General features: G+C 44.4%; 1 protein-coding gene across 23 annotated transcripts in view; it reads left to right on the top strand.

Moving 5' to 3' along the window:
• Positions 1-24,232, top strand: part of ASTN2 (astrotactin 2) — a 1,502,867-nt gene that overhangs the window by 1,467,827 nt on the left and 10,808 nt on the right. For 22 of the 23 annotated variants that reach the window (XM_079927232.1, XM_079927229.1, XM_079927230.1 and 19 more), the window contains 2 exons: positions 18,879-18,979; positions 20,691-20,874. In XM_079927232.1, coding sequence (XP_079783358.1) covers positions 18,879-18,979; positions 20,691-20,874 — 285 coding nt within the window. Of the gene's footprint in view, positions 1-18,878; positions 18,980-20,690; positions 20,875-24,232 lie in introns of those variants that run through there. The other variant, XM_079927219.1, reaches the window with a different exon arrangement.

Raw genomic sequence — 24,232 nt, 5'->3', positions numbered from 1 at the left:
GAGTCCCTGGAGAATGGCCTGGTGTGAATGTGAAGCAGGGTGCTGTAGAGAACTGCCTAGAAGCCCCAGCCTCACATCCAGGCTTCAGAAAACATTTGCTGAGCCAATGACATCAGGGCTCATTGTTGGAGAGCATAGTGACATGAAGGTACGTAGGCTGGCCGAGAAGCTGGAGATCAGAAGTGTCTTGGTACTGTCTTAGTCCTTGGACCAATCCAAACCTCAGAGATTTTTCTGCAAGACAGAACAGTTTTGTCTTCAAAGTCAAGGTGAATGCAGCAGCCCTCACCCAGCAGTTGATTAAGTGCCAACTCTATCACTCTGCCACTCTGTGTCTGTCCTTGATTGAAAAGCCCCCTCCTCACCCTCCCGGAAAACATCAAATTCTCTGAACGTAAAACGCAGGCAATAAACCCTGCTTTGTCTTGCTTTCAAGGTTATTTGTGTAATAAGCTTTGCAAAGTGTAAATTGATAGGTGTCAGGAATGCATTCATTTGTTCGCTTTAATCATGAAAATGAAAATAAAATGCAGAGAGTATGGAGACAGGACAATAAGCCCCCATGTGCCCACCATGCAGGATTAATACATGTCAGGACTCTGTCACATTTGCTTCAGAGCTCTTTTCTCCTGAAATAAATTAAAATTAAAGATAAACTTGAAGATTATTTTGCCTCCTCGTCACCAGTCTTACTCTGTCCCCTCCTTCCCTGCTAAGCTGTAACCACCGTCCTAAATTTGTATCAGTCTAGTCCAAAGAACAGAGTGAGTTTATGTTTGTTTATTTGTTTGCTTCTTCTTTCGGGTTTTACTTTCCACCATCATTCCTAGTCTCATATGTTAGCAAATTAAAACTGCAGCTGCCTCCAACTGACACTTTGCAGCTTTTGTTATTACTTATTATGAATCTTAATTTCATTTCTGTAACAACCATAGTCACAGAAAGTCCCACTGTGTCTTATCTCTCCTGGGAACCTTTATTTCCCCCCCTTTTTATGTCAATACCTGTGAGAAAATAAATAAATATGTTAATAATGTATTCTTCTAATCTCGTGCTTACGCAAAGGCTTACGTCTCTGAGAGCTTGTCCAGCCGTGGCGAGGTCTTATCAGGGCCGGATGCCCCAACCGTGCCCAGCCAGCCTGTTCCCTTATTCTGGTGGCTCAAGGTTTCCAAGGCCGTCATGTCCAATGGACCAGAGAGGCTTATCTTCGTGGGGCAAAGGGAGCCGGATGGGGCTCTGAGTTGGGGCTCTGAGATATTAGACGAAGGCTGTGTGGGGTTGCCTGAGTTCACAGCAGGGATCAGACCTGCTGGCTGGAGCGAAGAGGGGCAGCATACTGGGGGGTACGTGGCCCTGGTGGCAGAGAGAGACAGACCTGGGTTTGAATCCGGTACTCTGCCGCGTCACTACAGGGCCCTGAGCCCTCAGTCTGCTTATGGCTGATGGAAAGAAGTTGGGCCCTACTGGCAAGCAAAGAACAGGGCGTGTGGCCCAGAGAGCAATCATCAAAGGAGTGAGAGGAGGAAAAAAGAAAATCAAAACAGCAACAACTGCCCAGTGTAAAGGCTGTCTGGGGACCTCACTGACAGCTCAGGCTCAGTGGGGTAGAGGCAGGGTGGTACCTTTGGGGAATGGCACCCCGCTGTCAGCACTGTTCTTAGTCCTCACTGTGAATCTGCTTTACCATTGCTAAGTGCCTGTACAGCATCCTGCCTTGGAGGCAGGGGACCTGGGTTCAAATTCTGGATTTGCTTTGAACTTACTATGTGACCTAGGACAAGTTGATTGCCCTCTCTGAGCCTTAGTTAAACAAAGGGTTTAAATGAACTACTTGATAAGGTGCTACCCTGGTGCTAACAATCGTTCAGCTTATAAGAATGCTTTTGAGTTCTCTTGAGGAACCTGGGGCTGACATAGGCAAGACTTCCTTCAAGCTTTCTGGGCAGCTTCTTCCAGCCCCTCTGCAGTTCCCACCTCTGTTGAGAATTCTGAGATATCACAAGTCCAAGTCCAGGGTGTTTTCATCATCTTTAACCTTTTTACCAGCATTTGGGCTTAGATAGTTGATCTTTAAGTCATACTGTTTGTGCCACCCACCTTTACCCTCTACTGCTTTGGCCTTCCTAAATCGGGGAAGCTAACAGCTTATAACTCTTCCCTAAGGAAAGGCTTTGTCAACCCCTTTTCACCTCTCTGAGTAGTTTTACCAGTGCTTGACTTTCTGTCCTGTCCTGTTCACCACTGGCGCCTGTGGACATGTCTTATCTGTTCAAGGAGGAGGGTGAGTGCCTTTTGGATTAGGACTAAAGTGCTGTTGGTTCATGGTGGGGCGCTGTGTAACACAAAGACCACAGATTTGGGGTCAAGTAGCCTCTGGGATGGCACCTGCTCTGAAACTGGCTACCCATGGGATTCAGGAATCTCATTTCATTCTCTGAGACTCTGCTTCTGCATCTGAAAATATAGTTAAATATAGATAACATGATCTAGTACTTAAGATTGTTGTAAGGAGTAAATTAGATAACGTATAGCCAATGATTGGCAAGGACGATATGTATGTGTGAGATTGTGTGTGTGTGTGTGTATGCGTGTATATATATATCGTCTAGTCGAGTATATTGGGAGCCCCTTGAAGGGCAAGGACTGTGTTTTATAGTATTTCTTTTTAATCTCATCTCACATAGTAGCCACTGGCACATAGGATTGCTGGGCTGCACCTGCTGCACTCAAGGCTCTTGGGTGCACATAGGTTTCTAGAAATACTGTGATGTGAGCAAACAAGTGTTACAGCAGCCACAGAGGGAGTAGCCTTCCTGCGTCTTTGAGCTTGCAAAACCATAATACCTTCTCCTCCTCTCTCTGCACCTCATCCTTTCCCCAGCTTTCCAAGGGCTGAATGTGGGGAAGAAAAGGATCCACCTTTGCCCTGAGCAATGCAAATGTGATTTCTCACATTCTACGCCCCAGTCCACACACACACACACACACATTTATGTATATACATTTATTTAATGAACATTTATTGGAGGTCTGCCGTGTGATCTAGCACAGTTTTTGGCACTGGGGATAGCTCAGTGAATAGAACACATTATATCCTTGTTTTTGTGAATTTGATATTCAAGTGGGAGTGACAAACAAAATCAGTAAATGTAACAAACAAGGAAATTATGTATTAGAAGATCACAGATATTATGAAGAAGAACAGGGAGCTAAGTGAATGATATTCTAATAGACTTCTAGGTGCAGCAGTTGGGATAGAGTTGAAATTTAAAAGGGAACCTCATCAAAAAGGAGACATTGGCACAAAGCTTGAAGGAGGTGAGGGAAGGAAGCGGGGAGAGAGAATCCCAGGCAGAGAGAGGAGCCAGCGTGCATTGCTGGGAGTATGCCAGAGGTTCAAGGTGAAGCCCCACTGGATTGAAAACAGTTGTTTATTTTTGTTTATCAAAGAAATAGGAAATGCAGCTGAGGATTATTAAAACTGCTAATTCTAACTATGGATTGAGAATTTGGCTAAGGGCATCTTATCTACTCTGAGGACTCCTGCTAACAATCCTGTGAGACAGGTGGAAATGTGTTTGTTTTATTGACAAGAAAATGAAGGTGAGGAAGTAAAGTACTTACCCAGTGTCACATAGCCTGGGAGCAACAGAGAGGATATTTAAACACAGAACTTTCCCTACTTCCAAGTCTATGCCTCTGACCTCGGCATCATACAGAGGTTTTGAACAATTCTGCTGCAGTCCGCAGGCTCCTACCTTCACAGATAAACCAAAGCCATAACTACCCACTTAAGCTTCCATTGAAGGCCCTGTTTCCCCTTTAAGAAACTCTGGGACAGGGGCTGGGGCAGGAGGGCTTGCTCAAATTCAGACCTCAGAAAGCTGCACATATAAGAGACCCGGGCCCCAAATGCCTGTCATGGCCACCATTTGGAGGCAGGATGCTTCTAGATTGACACCACTGGTTTTGTTTGTTTTTTTAATAGAGTTTTTTTTGTTTGTTTTTTTTGTTTGTTTTTTTTAACCCCAGTTCTAATCCACATACCATGAACTTTACCCTTTTAAAGTATATAATTCAGTAGATTTTAGGATATTCACAAATGTGTTCATCCACCACAATAATTCCAGGATATTTTAATCATCTCAAAAAGAAACTCAATACCCATTAACAGTCGCTCCCATTGCCCCCTCCTCCCAGCCCTGGCAGCCACTAATCTGCTTTCTGTCTGTAGGAATTTGCCTGTTGTGGACATTTCATATAAATGGAATCATACAATGTGTGGCCTTTTCAGGCTGGATTCTTTCACTTATCATAATGTTTTCAACTTTCAGTGATATTGTAGTGTGAATAAGGACTTTATTCCTTTTTATGGTTGGATACTGTTCAATTGTATGGATGTACAACATTTTGTTTACCCATTCATTAGTTGATGGTTATTTGAATTGCTTTCCACTTTTCGGCAATTAAGAATAATACCACTCTGAAAATTGGTGTACGAGTTTCTCTGCAGACGTATGTTTTCAGTTCTCTTGAGTATCTGCCTAGGAATATAATTGCTGGGTCATATGGTAACTCTGGATAGCTTTGAGAGGGATTGCCAAACTCTCTTCCAATATGGCTGCACCATTTTTACATGCCCATCAGTAATATATGAGGGTTGCAATTTCTTCCATCCTTGCCAACACTTGTTATTTTTGTCGTTTTTATCATAGCCATCTTAATGGATAAGAGGAGATATCTCATTAGAGTTTTGATTTGCATTCCCTAAATGACTAATGACGTTGAGCCTATCTCCATGTGCTTATTGACCATTCGTATATCTTTTCTGAAGAAATGTCTATTCAAATCCTTTGCCTATTTTTAAATTATTGAGTTGTAAGACTTATTTATATATTCTGAATATTAGACCTGTATCAGATAGATGATTTATAAATATTTTCTCCTATTATTTTGGTTGTCTTTTCACTTTCTTGGTAGTGTCCTTTAAAACACAAAAGTTTTTTTTTGTTTTTTTCTGGTGAAGTCTAACAATCTATTGTTTTCTTTGGTTGTGCTTCAGGTGTCATATCTAAAAATCATTGCCTAATCCAAGTTCATGAAGATTTACTCCTATGTTTGTTCCTAAGAGCTTTATAGTTTTTTGTTTTACATTTAGGTCTTTGAGCCATTTTGAATTTTTTTTTTTTTATATGGTGTAAGAATAGGGTCCAATTTCATTCACTTGTGTGTGGCTATCTGATTGTTCCAACATAATTTGCTGAAGAAACTATTATTAAAGAGACCATTCTTTCCCCATTGAATTGTCTTGGCACTCTTGTTGAAAATCAAATGACCATATTAGTTTATTTCTAGACTCTCAATTTTATTCCATTGATCGATATCTATCCTTATACTAGTAGTAGACAGTCTAGATTACTGTAATTTTGTAGTAAATTTTGAAGTCAGGATGTGTGAGTCTTCCAAGTTTGTCCTCTTTTTCAAGATTATTTGGCTATACTGGGTACCTTGTATTCCCATATGAATTTTAGGAGTAGTTTGTCAATTTCTGCAAAAAAAAAATCAGCTGGGATTTTTATACGGATTGTGTTGAATCTATAGATAAATTCGGAAATATTTTCATCTTAACAATGTTGTCTTCCCATCCATGAACACAAGATATCTTTCCATTTATTTAGGTCTTCTTTAATTTATTTCAATGATGTTTTATAGTTCTCAGTGTGTATGTCTTGTACTCCTTTGTTAAATTTATCCCCAAATGTCTTATTCTGTTTGACAGTACTGTAAATGGAATTGTTTCCTAATTTTATTTTCTGATCATTCGTTGCTAGTGTATAGGATACAATTGATTTCTTTATATTAGTCTTTTAACCTGTAACCTTAACTGAACTTTTCTTTTAGATCTCTGTGTGTGTGTGTCTGTGTGTGTGTAGATTCCTTTGCTTTTCTATATATAAGATCATGTCATCTGCAAAAGAGATAGGTGTTACATTTTCCTTTGTTATCTGGATGACTTATTTTCTTTTTTGTTCTAACTGCCCTGTTAGAATAGCACCTTCAGAACAATGTTGAATAGAAATAGTGAAAGTGGACATCCTTGTCTTGTTCCTGACCTTAGGAGGAAAGCTTTCAGTCTTTACCATTAAGTATGATGTTAACTGTGGGTTTTCTACAGATATCCTTTATCAGATTGGGGAAGTTCCCTTCTATTCAGAGTTTGCTGAGTGTTTTTATCATGGAAGGGTATTGGGTTTTGTGAAAGCTTTTTTCTCTGCCTATTGAGATGATCATGTAATTTTTGTCTTTTATTCTATTAATGTGATATATTTATATTGGTTGATTTTCATATGCTGAATCAATCTTCTTTTCATGGGATAAATCCCATTTGGTCATGGTATATAGTCCCTTTTATATATGTTACTATACTTGGTTAGTATTTTTTCGTGTCTACATTTATAAGGGATATTGGACTCTGTGCATGTCTGTGCGCGTGTGTTTTCCTTGTGATGTCTTTGTCTGTTTTCGGTATCAGAGTAATACTGGCTTCATACAGTTAGCTGGTAGTGTTACCTCTACTTATATTTCTTTTGGAAGAGTTTGTGAAGGATTGGTGTTAATTGGTGTTAACATTTGGTAGACTTCACCAGTGAAGACATCTGGTGGCCCATTGTTTCATAGGAAAGGAAAGCAAAGTCCACGGGGAAGGACTTCACCCAAGGTCATAGTGTTGATCAGGACAAAGTTGGAGCAGCCCAAGGTTCAGACCAAAGTTTAGCCAGTAGCTCCCTATATGCACTGTCTCTAATTCTGCTACTGCTATTGAAAGCAGGTATTGTTGTCACTATGTAACTGATGAGGAAACAGGCTCAGAGACATAGTATGACTTAGACATAGTATGACCCAGCAGCTGAGCTAGAGCTCTAACCAAACCTTATGAAAAGCAGTGGTATTATTGCTTACAATACCCTCCAGGGTGATTTTCTTTGCCCAGGGGGTTGGTTTTCAAAAAAGCAATATTCCCACTTTATCTCACTTGAGTATCATGAATAAGCAAGGCAAGCAAGATAACATTTACCTTACCAAGCACTGTTTTAGGTGTTTTCCATGTTATTTCATTCTTACAACAATCTTGTCAGGCAGATATTATTGACTCCAATTTACAGGTATGGAAACTGAGGCTCTCAGGGATGACAGGAACAGGAAATAGAGCCATGATCAAATTCAGTCCTTCAGACTCCAAGCACAGGGATTGGCGTCTTCTCCCCCCATCCATCCATCCACCCGTGGGGAAGCAAAGCTCACACATGTGGTGGAGACTGAGTTCAACCGGAAGTAGATAAGAACCATCCTGCCTATAGTGTTCCCTAACTCAGTGTCCAAAGGTAAATCCAAGTTGGTGACCTCTACTTGGCCTCCTTTCCTCTGCACTTGGCTTTGGCAAAATGCAATCTCAAAAGGCACCACAGAAGAAGAGAAGGACTCTAGGGTCAGATGTGGAAAGAGGAGCACTGTCAGTGTTGAAAGGGTGTGACGGCGATGGTGTTCCTGTACTAAGATCTCTTCCTTGTCAAAAGTTGGGAACATGGAGTTCGTCCTCCTAATAAACTCTCACCTCCTCTGAACTGTGACTCAAGACCAAGTTGGGACCAATGAATACCTAATAATTCTATTTGGAAACAGCACTGGACTTTGAGTTAGGAGACCTGCACTGGGGCCTGGCTGAACTACTATCTGCACAGCCTTGGGAAAGTCAATTCAAATTTCCATGGTTCACTTGCCTCCTTGTAAATATGAACTTAATAATACATATCCCTTAGACAGTTGTAAAGAGGACAGAAGACAACTGTATAAAAGTTCCCAGCTTTGTGTTTAATGCAGAGTACGTGCCCAAGAAATGTGTGCGGAATCTCTAAGGCACTTTTGCATCCATAATGACTGCTTGTTCCTCACAGCCTCCCTGTGGAGTTATCAGTAGGTACCTGGGACACAGAGAAGTCAAATCATGTGACCAAAGCCACATAGCTAGTTGACAAGGTTAAACCTACAATTCATGTCCTCTGTCTCTCAGATCAACATATTTCCAAGTTATGCTTTCCTGTAAAAAGTTCTATAATGGAAGTCATTTAAAAATTATTGTTTTTATCTGGGTTTCAGAGAGGCTGTCCAGTATGCAATAAAGGTGTAAGAAAAAGGCCACAGTTTGCTTTAAAAATCCCAGGAATACAAGTTGAAGTGGAATTGGGCATTCCATGCATAATTCATTCCTTCACTTGGAACCATAAATTTAGACTGTGTCTGCTTTACCTTAAAGCAACCTATTAAAAGATGAACATCCTCCAACTAAGAGCTGTGGTCAGTCCAACTATGTGTTATCATGTTGTCCACTCCCTGCAAAAAAGAGAAGTAGGAAAAGAGAGGGGGTGAGAAGGGGAAGGGACAGAGAAGAAGAAAAGGCAGGAGTAAGGCAGGAACTGCTGCTAAAGCCAAGTCAAGTGTGGACCAGAATTTTTCTTTCAAGAGAGGTCAGGTTATACCTGATGGGTGAATGAATGAGTTTAGACAGGCCACGTGCATAGGACTTGTGTATTAAAATCCACTGGCATAGTCACGCCTCTAAGGCTTTCTGAGTGGGGAAGGTAAGGATTGTCCACCATGTTGTTTTGTAGGAGAAAATGAGATTCTTATAGACGGTTGACATTCCCTGTAGGTTGCAGCTGACAGAGGATTCGGGTGGCCCTTGAATGCATTTCCAAGGCTTAGTTCACTGTTTAAAGAAGGGGGAAGGGACACATCTGAAGCAAACGCAGGGGCAAGAATAAATGTTTATTGAACTGCCATAGCACTGCGTCCCATTTCTTGTCCACTTGACCATCTCCCTGCTCTCCTGTGACCTCCTTGAAAGCAGGGCCCACACTCTTCTTATCCATGAGTGGCTCCTCCCCTGCTTGGCACAGTGCCAGGTGTCTCTCCGGTGTTCCACCAGCGGCAGGCACACACACAGTGGAGCTGCTGTGATAGTCACTCGCTCCTCAGTGGGTTATTGGAGATACACTCGACATGTTTTAATTGTAAATCAGTTCATATCTATTTCATTTTAAATGTCAGTACACGAAGCAGTTGTTTCTGAGTTCTGGTATTCTTGGCGCTGTGGGTTTTAGGGTAATGCTCATAACCCAGTGAGTTTGGGGGTCTTGGCAGTCAGAGCAGCGCATGTCTAGCACTGATTCTAGATTGTTGTTGCTTCTGCCTGAGCTTAGGCCCACACTGGTTTCCGAACTTGGCCTTCCCCCAGAGCTCTCTCTGCTGGCTTCCCTTTCCCCTGATTCTTTACCCGTTCTCTCATGGAGCTGGAGGGATTGAAAGGAGTGCAAGTGTAGAGAGCTGATGTTTGGAGTCCAACCGCAGACTGCCTCACCTTTGTCCCAAGCAGGGCCTCCCAATCACGGCTCAGACTAGGTTGTTTTGAAAGTAGAAACCTGGGCTAGAGTCCTTAATACCATGACGGTTTCTCTGTGCCAGGCATTGGAATTAAATATTTATGTTGGCAGAAAGCATGGGTTGTCAGCCCGAGTTAGGAGATAAGAAGGTTGGGTTTTGGTGTTGGGGAGTGTAGGTGGGCTGCATGTGGTATCCGTACAGCCCCTGGCTAATCATTCTCGAGTCCTACTTTGATATACCTGGACTAATAGAGATATTTTGCCTGGTGGAAAGCACCCAGCTGGGGGAAACTTTGGGCATCTGAATTCTGGCAGCCAGTCCATACCATCTTGCCCAATGCCCTCATTTCATGGGCTGGGAACCCGAGGGCAGGGCATGCTCCAAGGTCACACTGCCCATTCAGTGGGTGAAACTGGAGTCCAGATCTTCAGCGGGCTGCTGAAGATCTGGGGTCAGAATAGCTTTGGACAAGTCACCTGAACGCATTGTGCCTATCTGTAAAGTGGGAATGACCATTTTACAGATCAAATGGGATCAAATGAAATAACGTAAGCAAATTATTTTAATGTTAAGTACTGTCAAAGCTCTAATTCAGGGGTCAGCAAACTTTTCTCTAGAGGTCCAGATAGTAAATATTTCAGGCTTTGTGGGCCATATGTTCTCTGTTGCAGTCACTCAGTTCCGTCACTGTAGTGTGAAAGCATCCACAGAAAATAGATTTTAAGAAAACAAGAGTGGCTACGTTCCATTGAAGCTTTATTTACAAAAACAGGCAGCAGACCAGTTTTGGCTCTGCACCATAGTTTGCTGACTCCTGCCCTAGGTGCTTGGACATTGTTCTGGTGACTACTGATGACATAACAAATGACCCCAGAATTCAGTGGCTTAAGACAACCATTTGATTATGGTGATGGTTCTGTGGCTCGTGCATTCAGACAGGGCACAGCAGGTTGGGCTGTCTTTGCTCCTTTAAGTCTGGAGCCTCAACTGCAAGGGTTCAAAGGCTGGAGGTGACTCAACTGCTGAAGGCTCCTTTGTGCATCTTTCTGGGGATTGGCTGGAATGACCTGAACATCGTGCTGCTGAGGTGCCTGACGTAGCCTCTCTGCGTGGCATGGCTTCCTCACACCAGGGTAGTTGGATGTCCTGCATGGAGGCTCAGGGCTCCCAGCAAGAATGTTTCAGTGAGCAAGGTGGACGTTGTCTAGCCCTTTATGACCCAGATTCACAAGGTACACAGTGTCCCTTCCGCTGTTCTCTATTACTAAAAGCACTCATGAACCTGCCTCATTCAAGGTAAAGGGACATAGGCTCCTGCCTCTCAATGGGAACAATGTCAAAGAATTGGGGTGGGAGTGGGGCCTCATTTTAAAATCATTATAGAAGAGATTCATAATTTAAACACACACATTGAAAAATGGTGAAAGCTTATTTAGCACTTACCATGTGCCAGGCGCTCTTTTGAGCTCTTTATTCCTCCAGCATCCCTTTGAAGGGGGTGATATTATCGTCCACGCTTTAACGACAAGATCACTGAATAACAGAGAGGTTAACTAACTTACCCAAGGTCATAAAGATAGTACGGTGTAGAACCAACATTTGAGCTCAGGTAGTCAAGCTCCGAAGTCTGTTCTAATCATGACATCCTGCTGCTTTGTGATCAGGAAAATGAGAATTCTCTTTCTACTATTCAAGCAGAACTGGGTTAAGAGCCTGAGTCTTGGGAATGTCAGGTGTCTAGCAGATCTTCCTGCCAAGAATCAGTTACAAACATTATTGCATACCTACTCTGGGTTCAGACTGTTCTGAGCACCGTGGGTAGACCAAGGAAAGAGGTACGGTGCTCAATTTCATTCATTTTAGTTTGAGTGGGGGATTGAATTTTGATTTAATTCTCACAACCCTGTGAGATGGAACCTTGGTCCCCATTTTACAGATAAGGAAACCAAGGCCCAGTGGTTCTTGCCCAGTAGCTGATGGAGTTCAAACTCAAACCCAGAGCCTGATAATGCAAGTCCATGCTCTTTGCCATAGACTCCAATGGAGAAAGATCTGGAATGGATCATACCAACTCTTTCAGAGGCAAACATCCTCAGCCCCTAGAAGATCAGATCTAGCCCATCCCTCAGCACTGATCATCTTGGTTTAGTTCCCTCCTTGCAGAGACGAGGGACTGAGACCCAGAAAAGGGCAGTTAGGTGTCCCTGGCCATCTGACTGCACAGACCCCGAGCTGGAGCCGGGACTCATTGTTTTTCCCACCATCCCTGCCTTCCACATTGTGCTGGGAATGGCAGGGAGGGGAGTGATGGTAGTTGGTGGAGGGGGGTTGTGGGGGGATGAACTAACGGGAAGTTGTTTGCCAAAGCTGTGTGGGGGAAGGAGCATTTTACAAGACCAGGGCCTCTGGCCTGGAAACATCTGTTTCCCTTCAAATCAGAGAGGAGACTTTTGCCTCCCCAGAATGCCTAAATCACGCGGCGGCTGGGGAAGAGCAGGCGTTGGCCTGGAGACTTCAAACGCATTTTCCCGTCCTCTCGGGGACCTAGTTCTGACGTGGGCCTCTGAGCCCCTGTCCCTGCTCTTACCCCCTGTCAGATCCATGAGAAGCTCTCACCGCCAATTAATGTCTTGGTTTCATTCTCTCACCCCTGCTGTGACGGGGTTCCGGGGGTCTTGGATGGGACCAACAACAGCTTCCTTTCTACCTCCCTTCCTCTAATCTCCACTAGGACAACTTACTCTGGGTGTGGGGGGAGGGTGTCAGAGCCTTGGGCTGTGGCCTAACAGTAATAATAGTAATAATAATATTGGTAATGATACCCACAGCTCTCTCTCATTGACTGCTAACGTGCCAGGCATCAATGGTGAGCAGTCCCCTGCCATATCTCATTCTAACAGCTGCCCTATGTAATGGGTTTTAATATTACGATTCCTATTTTACAGGTGAGTTTACTGAGGCAAGGCCTCACACAGCCAATAAATGGAGGGCCAGAATTTAAAACCAAATTGCCTGATTCCAAAGCCATGCGTTGGGCCACTCTGTTATTCTATCTCCTTTAATGGCCTTTTAATCTAATCACCTTTTGTTCATTTTACAGATGGGGAAACTGATTTCTAGACAAGGGAACTACTACCTTAGAGTTGATTGAGTCCTTCATTCAGTCTGTCATTCATTCTGGCAAGTATTTGCTGAGCACCATGTGCTTTAGGTGTCTGAGCACCAGATGTAGGTGGACAGAGATGGGCAGAGCCATAGTCCAGTCCTGAAGACACTCACATGCTCATGGGGGCACGAGAGAAGTGTCTGGGCACTGACCTAGCCATGCCACATGTGCCGTGACAGGGCACCGTGCAGGGAGAATGGCTTCCCCAGAGGAGATGAGGTTTGATTGCTGCTCCAAGGGCAAGGTGGAGAGGGTCAAGTGGAGAAGGGGTCGGGTGACCCAGATGGAGGGTGCAGCAAGTGTGAAGGCAAAGAGGTGGGATCCATTAGCAGTTGGATGTGGTTCTACTGTGAAACAGAGTAGGAAGCAGAGGTTGTTAAACAAGGCTGGATCTGTGGCCAGAGTTTGAGACTCGGTGACAGAGTCTCAAACCGATAGTGTCAAATGAAGGAACATCAAGGAGTCATGCTGGGGGCGGGGAGTAAGGAGTTTGTGCTTTGTCCTGAAGATGGTGAAGAAACATTGAAGAACACTTTGCATTTGAGTAGTCAATCCCAAGGCACTTCCCCACACATTGAAATCCCAATACACCAAGATCCTATAGCTGTAGGCATCTGAGATCTCACAACCCACAGTCTCTGGAAAAGCCGGGATGCAAACTCAAGTTTTCAACCACCTTGGCCAGTGTTCTTTCCCCTGAAACAAAGACAAAGGAGCAGCAAGGGCTTGAGCCTGGGATTCCCCCACTTCATCCTTGGAGTCTCCTCTTATTATAATTAACTTATCCCATAGGTGCAAGTGGAGCTAAGTCAGTCAATTGTGCAAGAAGCAGGGTGGTGTCTAGAAGAGGCGCTGGAGGAGGAGGCGGGAAAGCCAATGTCTTTATTCTGAAATTATTGGCAGCGGGTCCTTGTGCAAGTCTGTTTCCTCTCTGGGCCTTGGTTTTCTCACCTGTAAAGTGAGGTTGTAGAGTTTGGGGATGGCTCAGGGGTTCTAGTCCACATTCAGTGGATCTCAGCCTGCCTCAGCAGGTAAAGATGAGAGAACCGAGCTGAGGTAGCCGGCACCCTTCTGAGAAACACAGATCTGACCGTGTCCTCTCTCAATCTCTCCCTCTTTCCCCTTTTCACTCTGTTTTGTGGGTGTGTATGCGTATATCTGTTTCTCAGCCTGCCTCTCTCTTCTCATCCTCTTCTCTTTCCCCACATCAGGGGCTGCTACTTTCTGCCCCTCTCAAAGAGCCCCTCCAAGCCCTGCCTGGTCTGCTAACAGCTTTCAGATGTGTCTCTGGAACAGTTCTACAATTACAGCTGAGACAGGCAGAAAGCACATGGCCTTGTGGCTTCTGACCCAGGCCCGTAAGGCTGACATCTTCCTCTTTCGGCACCCCTCCACCCCCACTGGCAGGGTGGCCTGAGGACTCATCTATCCTGGGGCCTCTACTGACATGTTGGGTTACTCTAATAACACAAATAGAAACTGCCTTTTGGGGAGCAAAGATTGAACCAGGCAATGCTGCAATCAGTATATCATTGAGCCTTGATCCCAAACTTGTGAGATACGGTTAACTTCACCCTGTTTTACAGGCGCAGAGACTGAGGCTCAGAGACAGTGAAGTGACTTCCCAAGAACGCTCAGCCAGCTATTGGGGAAAGCAAGATTCTACCCAGGTTTTATAATTTGAAAACCTAAGACTACTTCTTTCCCAGCATGCTGCTCTTCCTGCTGCTTGGCTAAGTAGAGAGGTGACCCTGGACCCTCTTGGTGGAGGAAATATATTACAGAAGCATCCTGGAAACATAATTGGCCAGTTTAAATTTTTTTCTAACTCCTCATGTTTGGAGACTCATTCACGTATTTACTACAGCCTTCTATGTTCCCCTCAGTTGAAATGCATCTCCTTCTCTTATACTCCAAGAAAGCATTTTAAAAATGTGTACCCTTGTCCAAATAAGTGCTCTTTATATGGCCTTTATTAAAATTTGCAACTTACAAGCCACTTCTCATACGTCACTCTACGTAATTCTTGAGAGCCCCATCTTGTTGATGCAGAAACTGAAATTCAGAAATGCGATGTGATATGCTCAAGTTCATTCGTTTACTCAAATATTTAAAGTGCCTATCATATGCTTAGTACTGTGTTAAGTGCCAGGGATATAGCTGTACCCAAGCTTCAGGCTAGGGTTTGGATTCTGCCTCTGCCACTTCCTAGATGTCGTGTGGGTAGTAAGTGCTTACACAGTGTTACCCAATACTCTCCTTACCTCCCTCCTTTGCCACTTACTAATTCTCACATCCTGGAGTTTGACTATGATCTTGCCTCCGACCCTTCTTACTGGTCATAACTCACCTTGTATAGCACTTACCTTTCACATTCATCCACGCTGACCTGTGAAATGGACAGCAGCCTCCCTACCACAGATGCTTGATGCGGAGAGGTGAAATAAGCACAGAGGGGTAAAGGGACTAGTCCAAGGTCACAGAGCCAGGGAATAGAATGGAAAGTGAACGCAAGCCTGGCCATCTCCAAGACCAGACTTCTTCCTCTGTCACCTACTGCTTCCCTTGACTGAGACAATACTGGACGTAGTAAGTGCTGGAACTGAGCTCCGCTCACAGTGCTGAGGTATGACAGGTGGAGAGAGAGAATCCCCACATCGTAATGCTGTTGTTCTCACGCCAAAGGCTGAACCCAAAAGGTCCAGAAAGAAGATGAATAGATTGGCTTGCATCTGAAGATGGGGCCGAAATATTCCGTATTTAGGCCTCTTAGTCACATCTATCAGGTTTAGACCCACACTTGTTTACCCTTGCCAGCACTCCAAGCCAGCTGATGAAAGATAAAAGGTGAAATGAGATTTGACAAGATAGTATAGTACAATGTAGTTAAGAGTATAATCTTCGGATTTAGACAGACCTAATTCTGGTCCCCCACTGCTACTTACTTAATATGTAATAATAGGTCAATTACTTGACCTCCTTGGAACCAACATCCTTACTGATAAAATGCAAACAGTCATGGTACCTGACGCATACATTATGAAGATTAACTGGAGCAGTGCATACAAAGGACCCAACACCGATGAGCACTTAGTAGATGGCAGCCGTGCCTATCATTACATTTAGGAAGTGGGCTAGTTTTCCTGCACTCGGACTGACAATTCTTCAGGGAGGGACTTGTTTCTTTTGTTTCACATTCGGGGAGACTTAGGCTCAGAGAGGATAATCAACCAGCCCAAGGTCATACTCTGAGGTTCTAGTGAACCTCAGAGCCAAGGTTTGAATGGATGCTGAATGTCTGCAAGGCTCCTTCTGCTTCTGGGGCTCTGGGTGACCTGTTCCCTGCTTGACCCCTCACCCCAGTTCCCTTTGCAGCATATTGGTGGGACAGCTCAGTGCTTACATTCCTGCAGTGCTAGGAGGTGTCTCCCTGGGTCTGTCATCGGCCTAGTGGCCGTGGCCCATAGCAGTAAAGAGTATGGAGCGTATATGGTTACGAGGCTTGCTGCCAGCCTGGCTCGTGGCGTCAGAAACACAGACCTGGCATGACTGATTGATGAATTCCGATGTGCACCCAAAACACCAGCTTCCCAGTAAAGGCAGGATGGGGCTAAGGTACCGTCTGAGTTACGACAAAACTCAGAATCAATATCAAGGAATAAGCTCAAAACACATTCTTGGAATGGCATGAGTACCTCTTACAGTTCTTCAAAAGAGAAATCGAGTTATTCTTAAAAAGGAGACTTTCGCACAAAGAAGACAAATGGTAGTTTCTCCAGAAAGATACTGGCTTCTGCTTACTGTGCCCCTCGTACCAAGAAGTTCTGATTTATAGTGCCTTTAATAAAAACAGCCTTTGGACCATCATGTCATGAGGTATTAAAGCTGAGAGGCCCTCTGAGGTTTCCAGGTTCAGACCCTCTGAGCTAGTAGTGGTGGAACTGGAGCAGGAAAATGGCAGCTGAGAGTTCAGAGTATGGGTTTTAGAGTGAGACAAAGCAGGATACAGGTCTTGGTTTTCTCATTGTCTAACTGTGATTTTGGACAAATTGCCTAATTTTTTGATCTTCAGTTTCCTCTTCTGAAAGATGGAGATAATGAGAGTGATTATTTTAGGAGGTTTTCATAAGATTAGAAAAACATGTGAAATGGCACTGTTTCAACATATTTGGAGTTTGGCAAGTGTACCTAGTGGACTTGTATTTGTACAGAGGTGATATCCACAGACCTTTAGTCAGAGGATAGTAGCTGATAGTGGCTAAATGCATGGGCTTTGGAGTCAGACACACCTAGGCCTAACTGCCTGTCTCAGTAATTACTGTGTGGTTCTGGGCAAGCTGCTTTCCCTCTCTGAGCCCCGTATATAAAATAAAGAGAGTAATAGCAGTTATCTTTTAGGATCATCTGGGGGAATTAATAGCAATAATGCAGATAAAACTGCATAGGTCCCTGCCTGACACATATTAAGGACTCAGCACAAATTAATTAATTTGGACAACCAGCTCATATTTATTAACTACCTAATATGTGCAGTCAGTCAGGGTTCATCATTCCACAACGGGCAGTCACAGTGTTATGCCCATTTTATAACATGAGGTAAGTTGAGGTTTTGGAGAAGGGGGAGAGGAAATAGGGCCCCTGGGACTGTAGTTTCTTCTACCTGACCCAGAAAACCCTATTCCCACTCCACGCTACTGCTCTACCCTTGAACGCTGGTGAAAGAGGATGGCATGACAAGGACAGGATGCTGAGACGCTTAGCCCTTCTCCCTTCTATTCAGATTGTCGCTGGCCTCCAAGGATTACCTCTTCTCGAAAGTCTACTCACTCCTTTGACTTTGTTTAAACTTCAGAACTTGGAGATCTGGAGGTGTGAAGGGTCAGAGAGCCTTCTCAAAGTAGGCCAGACAACCGTGTCTACTCTAGAAAGAATTCTGTGCCCTGGATTGGACCTGAATCCACCAGGTCTGCAGTTTACCAATTCTCTCCGTCGAATACCACACAGGCTGCCTATTCCCCCCAGTACAGCATGGGGCTGCAGGCAACAACGCTGAAAGCTGGGGACATGCCTTGTCCCTAGAATAACTCCCAGACTCTATCATGGCCCACAGGGGCCCCACCCACCCATCTTCCCACTCATCTCTCTTTGCTACAGCTGCACAAACCGTCTACTCCTCCAACAGTCTGGATCCTTCTCGCCTCAGGACCTTTGCACTTAACTGCTTTTCCTGCCTGGGATGCTTTTCCTCCCATAAGCTAGTTCCTTCTCATTTTCATGTCTCAGATCAAACCTCTCAACAAGAAGGCCTTTGTGGACACACCTGTCTAAAGCAGCCACATCCCCCTTCACTTTAATCTATTATCATTCACCATTATCTATTTTTTTGCTTACTTTTTGTTTAGCTTTATGCAAGCAGGGGCCTTAACTCTCTTGCTCATCTTTATAATCTTAGCACCTAAAATAATTCCTGGCACACAGTTAATGCTCAACTAAAATTTGTTAAGTAAATGAATGAAAGAATATATAAATGAGTATATAAAGCCATACAAGATAGCATCGGGGTTTACTTCTCAAGTCCTGAATTCAGACTGCTCTGCCCCGCCGGTAACTGTGAGACCATGGAAAGATACACAACTAAGTCTCAGTTTTCTCCTTGGTGAAATGCAGGTGAGAATAATCCCTGCCTTCTAGGTTTGCTACTTGTAAATTAAGAGATTATGTGCAAAATGCCCAGCAAGGCAGTTGGTGTTCAATACATGCTTAATAATTTTCTTTTTTTTCTTTCCAAATCATTTTCCTGCAGCCTAAGCATCCCTGAGTTCTTTTTTTTTTTTTTTTAATTTTGCTTGTGACCTCTTTTCAAGTTTGTTTATTTATTTATTTATTTTTGGCTGTGTTGGGTCTTCGTTTCTGTACGAGGGCTTTCTCTAGTTGCGGCGAGTGGGGGCCACTCTTCATCGCCGTGCGCGGGCCTCTCACTATCGCGGCCTCTCTTGTTGCGGAGCACAGGCTCCAGAAGCGCAGGCTCAGCAGTTGTGGCTCACGGGGCCTAGATGCTCCGCGGCATGTGGGATCCTCCCAGACCAGGGCTCGAACCCATGTCCCCTGCATGGGCAGGCAGATTCTCGACCACTGCACCACCAGGGAAGCCCCTCATCCCTGAGCTCTTTCAACTATTATTCCTGTGCTATGATTTTGTGTTCCTCTTTGGAACTTCCAGGGCCTTTTCTGAAGTCACAGCCTTGTGCTCTGTTTTCTTGTTGTGCTACAGGTTCACTCTCTATGCAGTGGATACACGAGGGAGGCACTCAGAGCTCAGCACAGTGACCCTGAGGACCGCCTGTCCGCTGGTAGATGACAATAAAGCAGAAGGTAGGTGACCCATTTCTTCACTTCCGAGGTAACTCCCATATTTTCGCTCTCTAAATTCTGCACCCAACAGTCACTAACCACCACTACTTTCCTGCCTCACACACATATTGGCACAGGGAGAAGAAAGCCAAGGGACTAAGGAGGAACATGGAGATAAATTAATCAAAGCCATGAAGGAAATTGAGACGGACCAGCAGTATCTTTGCCAGTAGAAAGACTTGCTCCTCTGTTGTAGAATCTGTGTTCTGACTTAGAGGCAAGGAGTGGTGGAGAGTCAGAACCCCATGACTGTGTTCTGCCCCTTGGCCTAGGCTTTTAGGGACCAATCCCTTTCTTCCACTTCAGGCTACGCTAGAGCTGGCAAATCGGTGGCACCTAGAGGACCACTTGGCTTTGCTGCACTCATGGCAGATATCATTAGCTGATCACAGCACACCTTCCCATCTAGCCCAGGGGTGGCCTCAGAATCCTCAGCGTAGAGCTAGAGTCAGTAACTGTCAGTCAGAATTAGCATGCAAGATGAAACCTTTTCTGCTATTCCTTGTCCATGGAGTTGTAAACATTAGGCAAAACACCTGTCAAAAAAAATGGAACCAATAAATCAGCTCTACCATATACTTAGTTCTTAGACAATGTGTAGACACAGTTTCTACAAAAACATGATGGTAGCTCATGAGACCTGGTGGTCCACTTCAAGTTGAGCAGATATTTTCTAAGAACCCTGGTACAAGGAATGCAGAAGAGACATGGTCTTCATCTTTCAGGAGTTCACATTCTAGGGGGAGAGAGAGAGAGACATTTCTTCAAATGGCTCAGTCATAAGCTTGATGACAGATGTTTGTGTGCTACCTACCAGACAAGAGGAGATGGTGAGATACTGAGTCTCAAAAGGGAGAGAATTTGAGATGGTTTCCTCGTAATTTTTTTAAGTATTTTTATTTTAAAATAACACATGAACATGGTTTAAAAACATAAGAACAATAAAGATCAGGGTAGAAAACTTTACAAAGTAAATGCTCCTTCCATCCTGAACCCAAGTCCCCCAGACTGTCCTGAAAGCGATTGCCATTAGCAGTGATGTGGGAACATACATAAATTTTGTTCAAAGTCTTCAAAGATGAAAGAATGTGCCTCCTATTCAAAAGAGCAGCCCATAATGAATTTTAGTTACATCAATTAGTAGGAATGACTGAAAGAGTAGAAATTGCCATGAATGGCAAACAGAAGAGTCGAGATTTTCTTTGAAAGATTTTTGAATGGAGAGCTGTTAGACCTGATCACAGAAATGTGTTGGGAGTATTGCGGAGAGGAGATAGAAGTTGACTATTGAGATGAGCCCAAGACAGTTTATTTAAGCCTCTGCACTTGTTTGGAATTTTCTGTTAAATCATAGGCACAAAACTTACATTAGTGAGTGCAATTACAAGCACTAACTTTGTGCCAGACCCTGTGTTGAGTGCTTTACATGCATGTTTTAATTTAGTCGTCCCAGTGCCTCTCCAGACTATATATCGTTATCTCCGGTTGATAGATAGGAAAACTGAACACAGCTGGTCAGTGACATATTCAGGATGGAATTAAGGTTTGTCTGTCCCCAAAGACCACACTAGTGAACTCCTGCATGAATATGCCTTCCTAGTTGCAAGGCATGCTTTTGTCCTCCCTTTTTCCTACTGTCCGGTGATCTGTGCCTGCAATTCTTCCTCCCCAGAGATAGCTGACAAGATCTACAATCTGTACAATGGGTACACAAGCGGGAAGGAGCAGCAGACTGCCTACAACACACTGATGGAAGTCTCCGCCTCCATGCTGTTTCGAGTCCAGCACCACTACAACTCTCACTATGAGAAGTTTGGTGACTTTGTCTGGAGGAGCGAGGATGAGCTGGGGCCCAGGTACGTGGGCATATGAGCGCGAGTGGGGTGGTAAATTCTTCTTGCTTCCATTTGACTTTACTGGAGCCTTTCTTCCATAGGCTGGGAATGGGCTTTATGAAATAAATAAGAGTGGCAGTCACCCCGGTCATGTCAGGGTTCGAGAGGGGAAGTGGGTAGGGAGAATGAAAGAATCTTGGAATTTTAGCTTCTTAGACTCCTGGAATGTCAAATCAGAGACCTCAGTGTTCTTTCAGTCAATCTCCCCTTATTCACCTTCCACTTGCAGTTTTAGAGAAGGGAAGCATAGCTTCCTTGAGGGGATATGTCCTAATCAGCATCGTAGAAGAGCATGGTGACAGGGTCATGGCCCCTAATCTAGGGCTTCTCCTACTCTTTCATAAGAAATCCGAGGGTTTTTTTTTTTTCTGGATAAAGCCCATTGGTAACCAAGACTAAATACATTCATAACTTCAACACGTACTAAGGCACAATTTTTTGTCACCAGCACTGACCATGCCAACCGCTGTGATAGTTGCCATGGAGGATTCAACCGTAACTAACACACAGTCACTATCTTCTGAAGCGTCACAAAGTAGTATCTGAAACGGTGGCTGCATTTCACGCCTTGCACCCAACAATGACATCCATTCATTTATTCAACACAAACTTAGTAGCCCCTCTTTTAGGTCGGTAGTTGATAATGCAATGTTAAAAATGTAGAAACAGTCCCTATCGACGCATAGCTTACTGTTGCAGGTAATTAAACAAGCAGTTGCAAAGAATAGGAATAATAAGGGTCAAAAGAATAGACGAAAGGGGCCCTTTGGGGAAGCAAGGCATAGACACTCGGTCTAGGTAACGCAGTGAAGCCCCCATAAAGGCTGAGACTCTGAGGCCGAAAGGGTGAGCTAAGGTCAGACCACTGGAGGGAGAGGAGGATTGGAGGGGTTAGGGCCAAAGGAGTAGCCTGTGAAATGTTCAGAGGAGATAATACTACATAGGCAGGGGTTTTCCTCTTAAATTTTGGTCATTTGCCTGCCACCTTTATGATTTTTGCCATATCGCCATACCATATGCAGTTCATTTATTTTCTATTTCTTCCTTAGGTCCACTTATTGAAAATACATTTGAAACGAAAACACTGTATCATTTTGTAAAGGGAAAACTAGCACCATCTACCCTTAATAAAGATTAAACTTAAGCATTCAGTACAATGGAAGAAAAACAAAACCAGAAAACAATGTAGTTCAAGCCTAGCTGAGCCTGAGGCTTTCCCTTTAAAAAGGGAGATTAGCAAGTGTTAGAGAAGTACTTAAGACACAGTCCTGAACTAAAACTCTCTTAAAGTAATCTGGAGGAGGGGAAGAGAGTGAAAATGGGAATCAAAATGCTTTTCCTCAGTGTGATTCATTGTTGTTTAATACTGGATCTGTGATCTTCCTGAGTACCACCTAAAATCCTTTCTCCTGCCCCAGGGGAACTCCTTCTACACTTTGGTAAACACTGTGTGGAGGAACTGAAAGAATTTCTGTGTAGTTGGAGCCAAGTGTGTGACAGCAGGAGTGGGAAGAGATAAGAAGGGAGAGGTCAGCAAGGGCCAGTTCCGAATGCCCTGTAAGTAGGGTTAAAGAGTTTGGATTATCTCTCTAGGGTAATGGGAAGCTTTTCAAGTGTTTTTCACAGGGGGGAGATGTTATCAGATCTTCAAGGGATAGAGATCCCTCTGACTGCAGTTAGAAGCCTGGACTAGAGGTGTCTAGACCAGAAGGAGGCAGTGAGGCCATAGAGGCTGTTGTAACCCTAATCCAGGAGAGATGGTGCAGTGCCCTGGGTCTGTGCTGGTGTCTGTGGCACTGAAGAGGATTGCGTGACTTCCTGAGATAGGGCAGCGTGTTATGCCTTAAATAGCTTTAAAATTACCCTGTAAACTAGGCAAAGTAGGGTATCCTCCCCATTTTATGAATGAAAAGGAATTGGAGGCCCCACAGGGTTAAATGAGCTGCGCAGAGTTTGCTATGGAGTCCGGTTCTGCCCCGAGCTTTCACCCTGAGCCCTTACAACACTTGCAGTAAACTCCAAGAATTCAAGGCTTGGTTGAGGGATAAAAAGGCTCTTTCCCTGGGGCGGGGCCTTATCTGTTTTGCTGGGTCCTGGATTGTAACTTTCTCCCTTTCACATGAAAGAAATGTTCTTTAGATAAAAGCTAAAAGAGAGCAGACAGACAGAAGCACAGAGCCCCAGATGAAAGCTTCTGCATGAGTCATCGTGGCTGCCATCTTTCCTGGGGACAGGCAAAGGCATTCTGCTTTACTGGGCTTTCCCACAGGGTTCAGGGGTTTTAGGTGGAAGCTAAACCAGAGCTTCACTCCTGGCTTTGTCTTTATCATCTTCTGGGGTCCTTCCAGGACATAAATCTTCTGGAAAGGCTTTCTGGTCGCCCACAGAGGCAGAACAACCCACTCAGTAATGGACCCGTTCACCTCCGGCCAGATAGTCACCAGCCACTATATGCCAACACCCACTGTGCCACCCAGCTCCCTCCTTCTTTGGTCTTTCTAGTCTCTTGAGGGAATCTGAGATTCCTCTGGTGTCCCACACTGGCATCAGCAGGAATCAAGGCAGCTGCACCCTAATCCATCCTGGCACTGCTAATAAACTGACTGTGCAACCTTGGCCTGTGGCCCTCTCTGGCACTCAGTCTCTTTATCTATAAAATTGTTGCAGAAAGGGGGTCCCTTTCCAGAGCCCGAGAGTGGGCTCTTGTCTAACACTCAGAAATGAATTGTCCGAGGAGACACATGTGCTGGCAAAGCAAGAGACTTTATTGAAAAGGGGTGCCTGGTCAGAGAGCAGCAGGGTAAGGGAACCCAGGAGAACTGCTCTGCCACGTGGCTTGCAGTCTCGGGTTTTATGGTAATGGGGTTAGTTTATGAGTTGTCTCTGGACAATCATTCTCACTCAGGGTCCTTCCTGGTGGCACTCGAGCATCGCTCAGCCAAGATGGATTCCAGCGAGAAGGATTCTGGGAGGTTTGTAGGACATATGAACTGGCTTCTCCTCTCTCCTTTTCACCTTTCCCGAATTCTTCCAGTTGGTGGTAGCTTGTTAGTTCTGAGTTCCTTACCAGGACCTCCTGTTGTAAGATAACTCATGCAAGTGGTTACTATAGGGCTTGGCCAGGGCGGTGGTTTTGGTCAGTGGTTCCCCTATAACAAAACGATAGTAGTACTTTTTCTTTTTTCTTAGCAGTGAAAAAGCTGTTTTCTAAATCTTGCAAAGAACCCCAGGTCTTAGCTAGAAGTCACCTCCTCAGAGAATCCTCTAAAATTTCTACCCATTCACTTTATCACACCCTCGTGTTTTAATTTTCTGTGTC

The sequence above is a fragment of the Stenella coeruleoalba genome (genome assembly GCF_951394435.1).
Source record: "Stenella coeruleoalba genome assembly, chromosome: 7".
NCBI lineage: Eukaryota > Metazoa > Chordata > Mammalia > Artiodactyla > Delphinidae > Stenella > Stenella coeruleoalba.
This window is presented reverse-complemented; position numbering and strand designations above follow the sequence as displayed.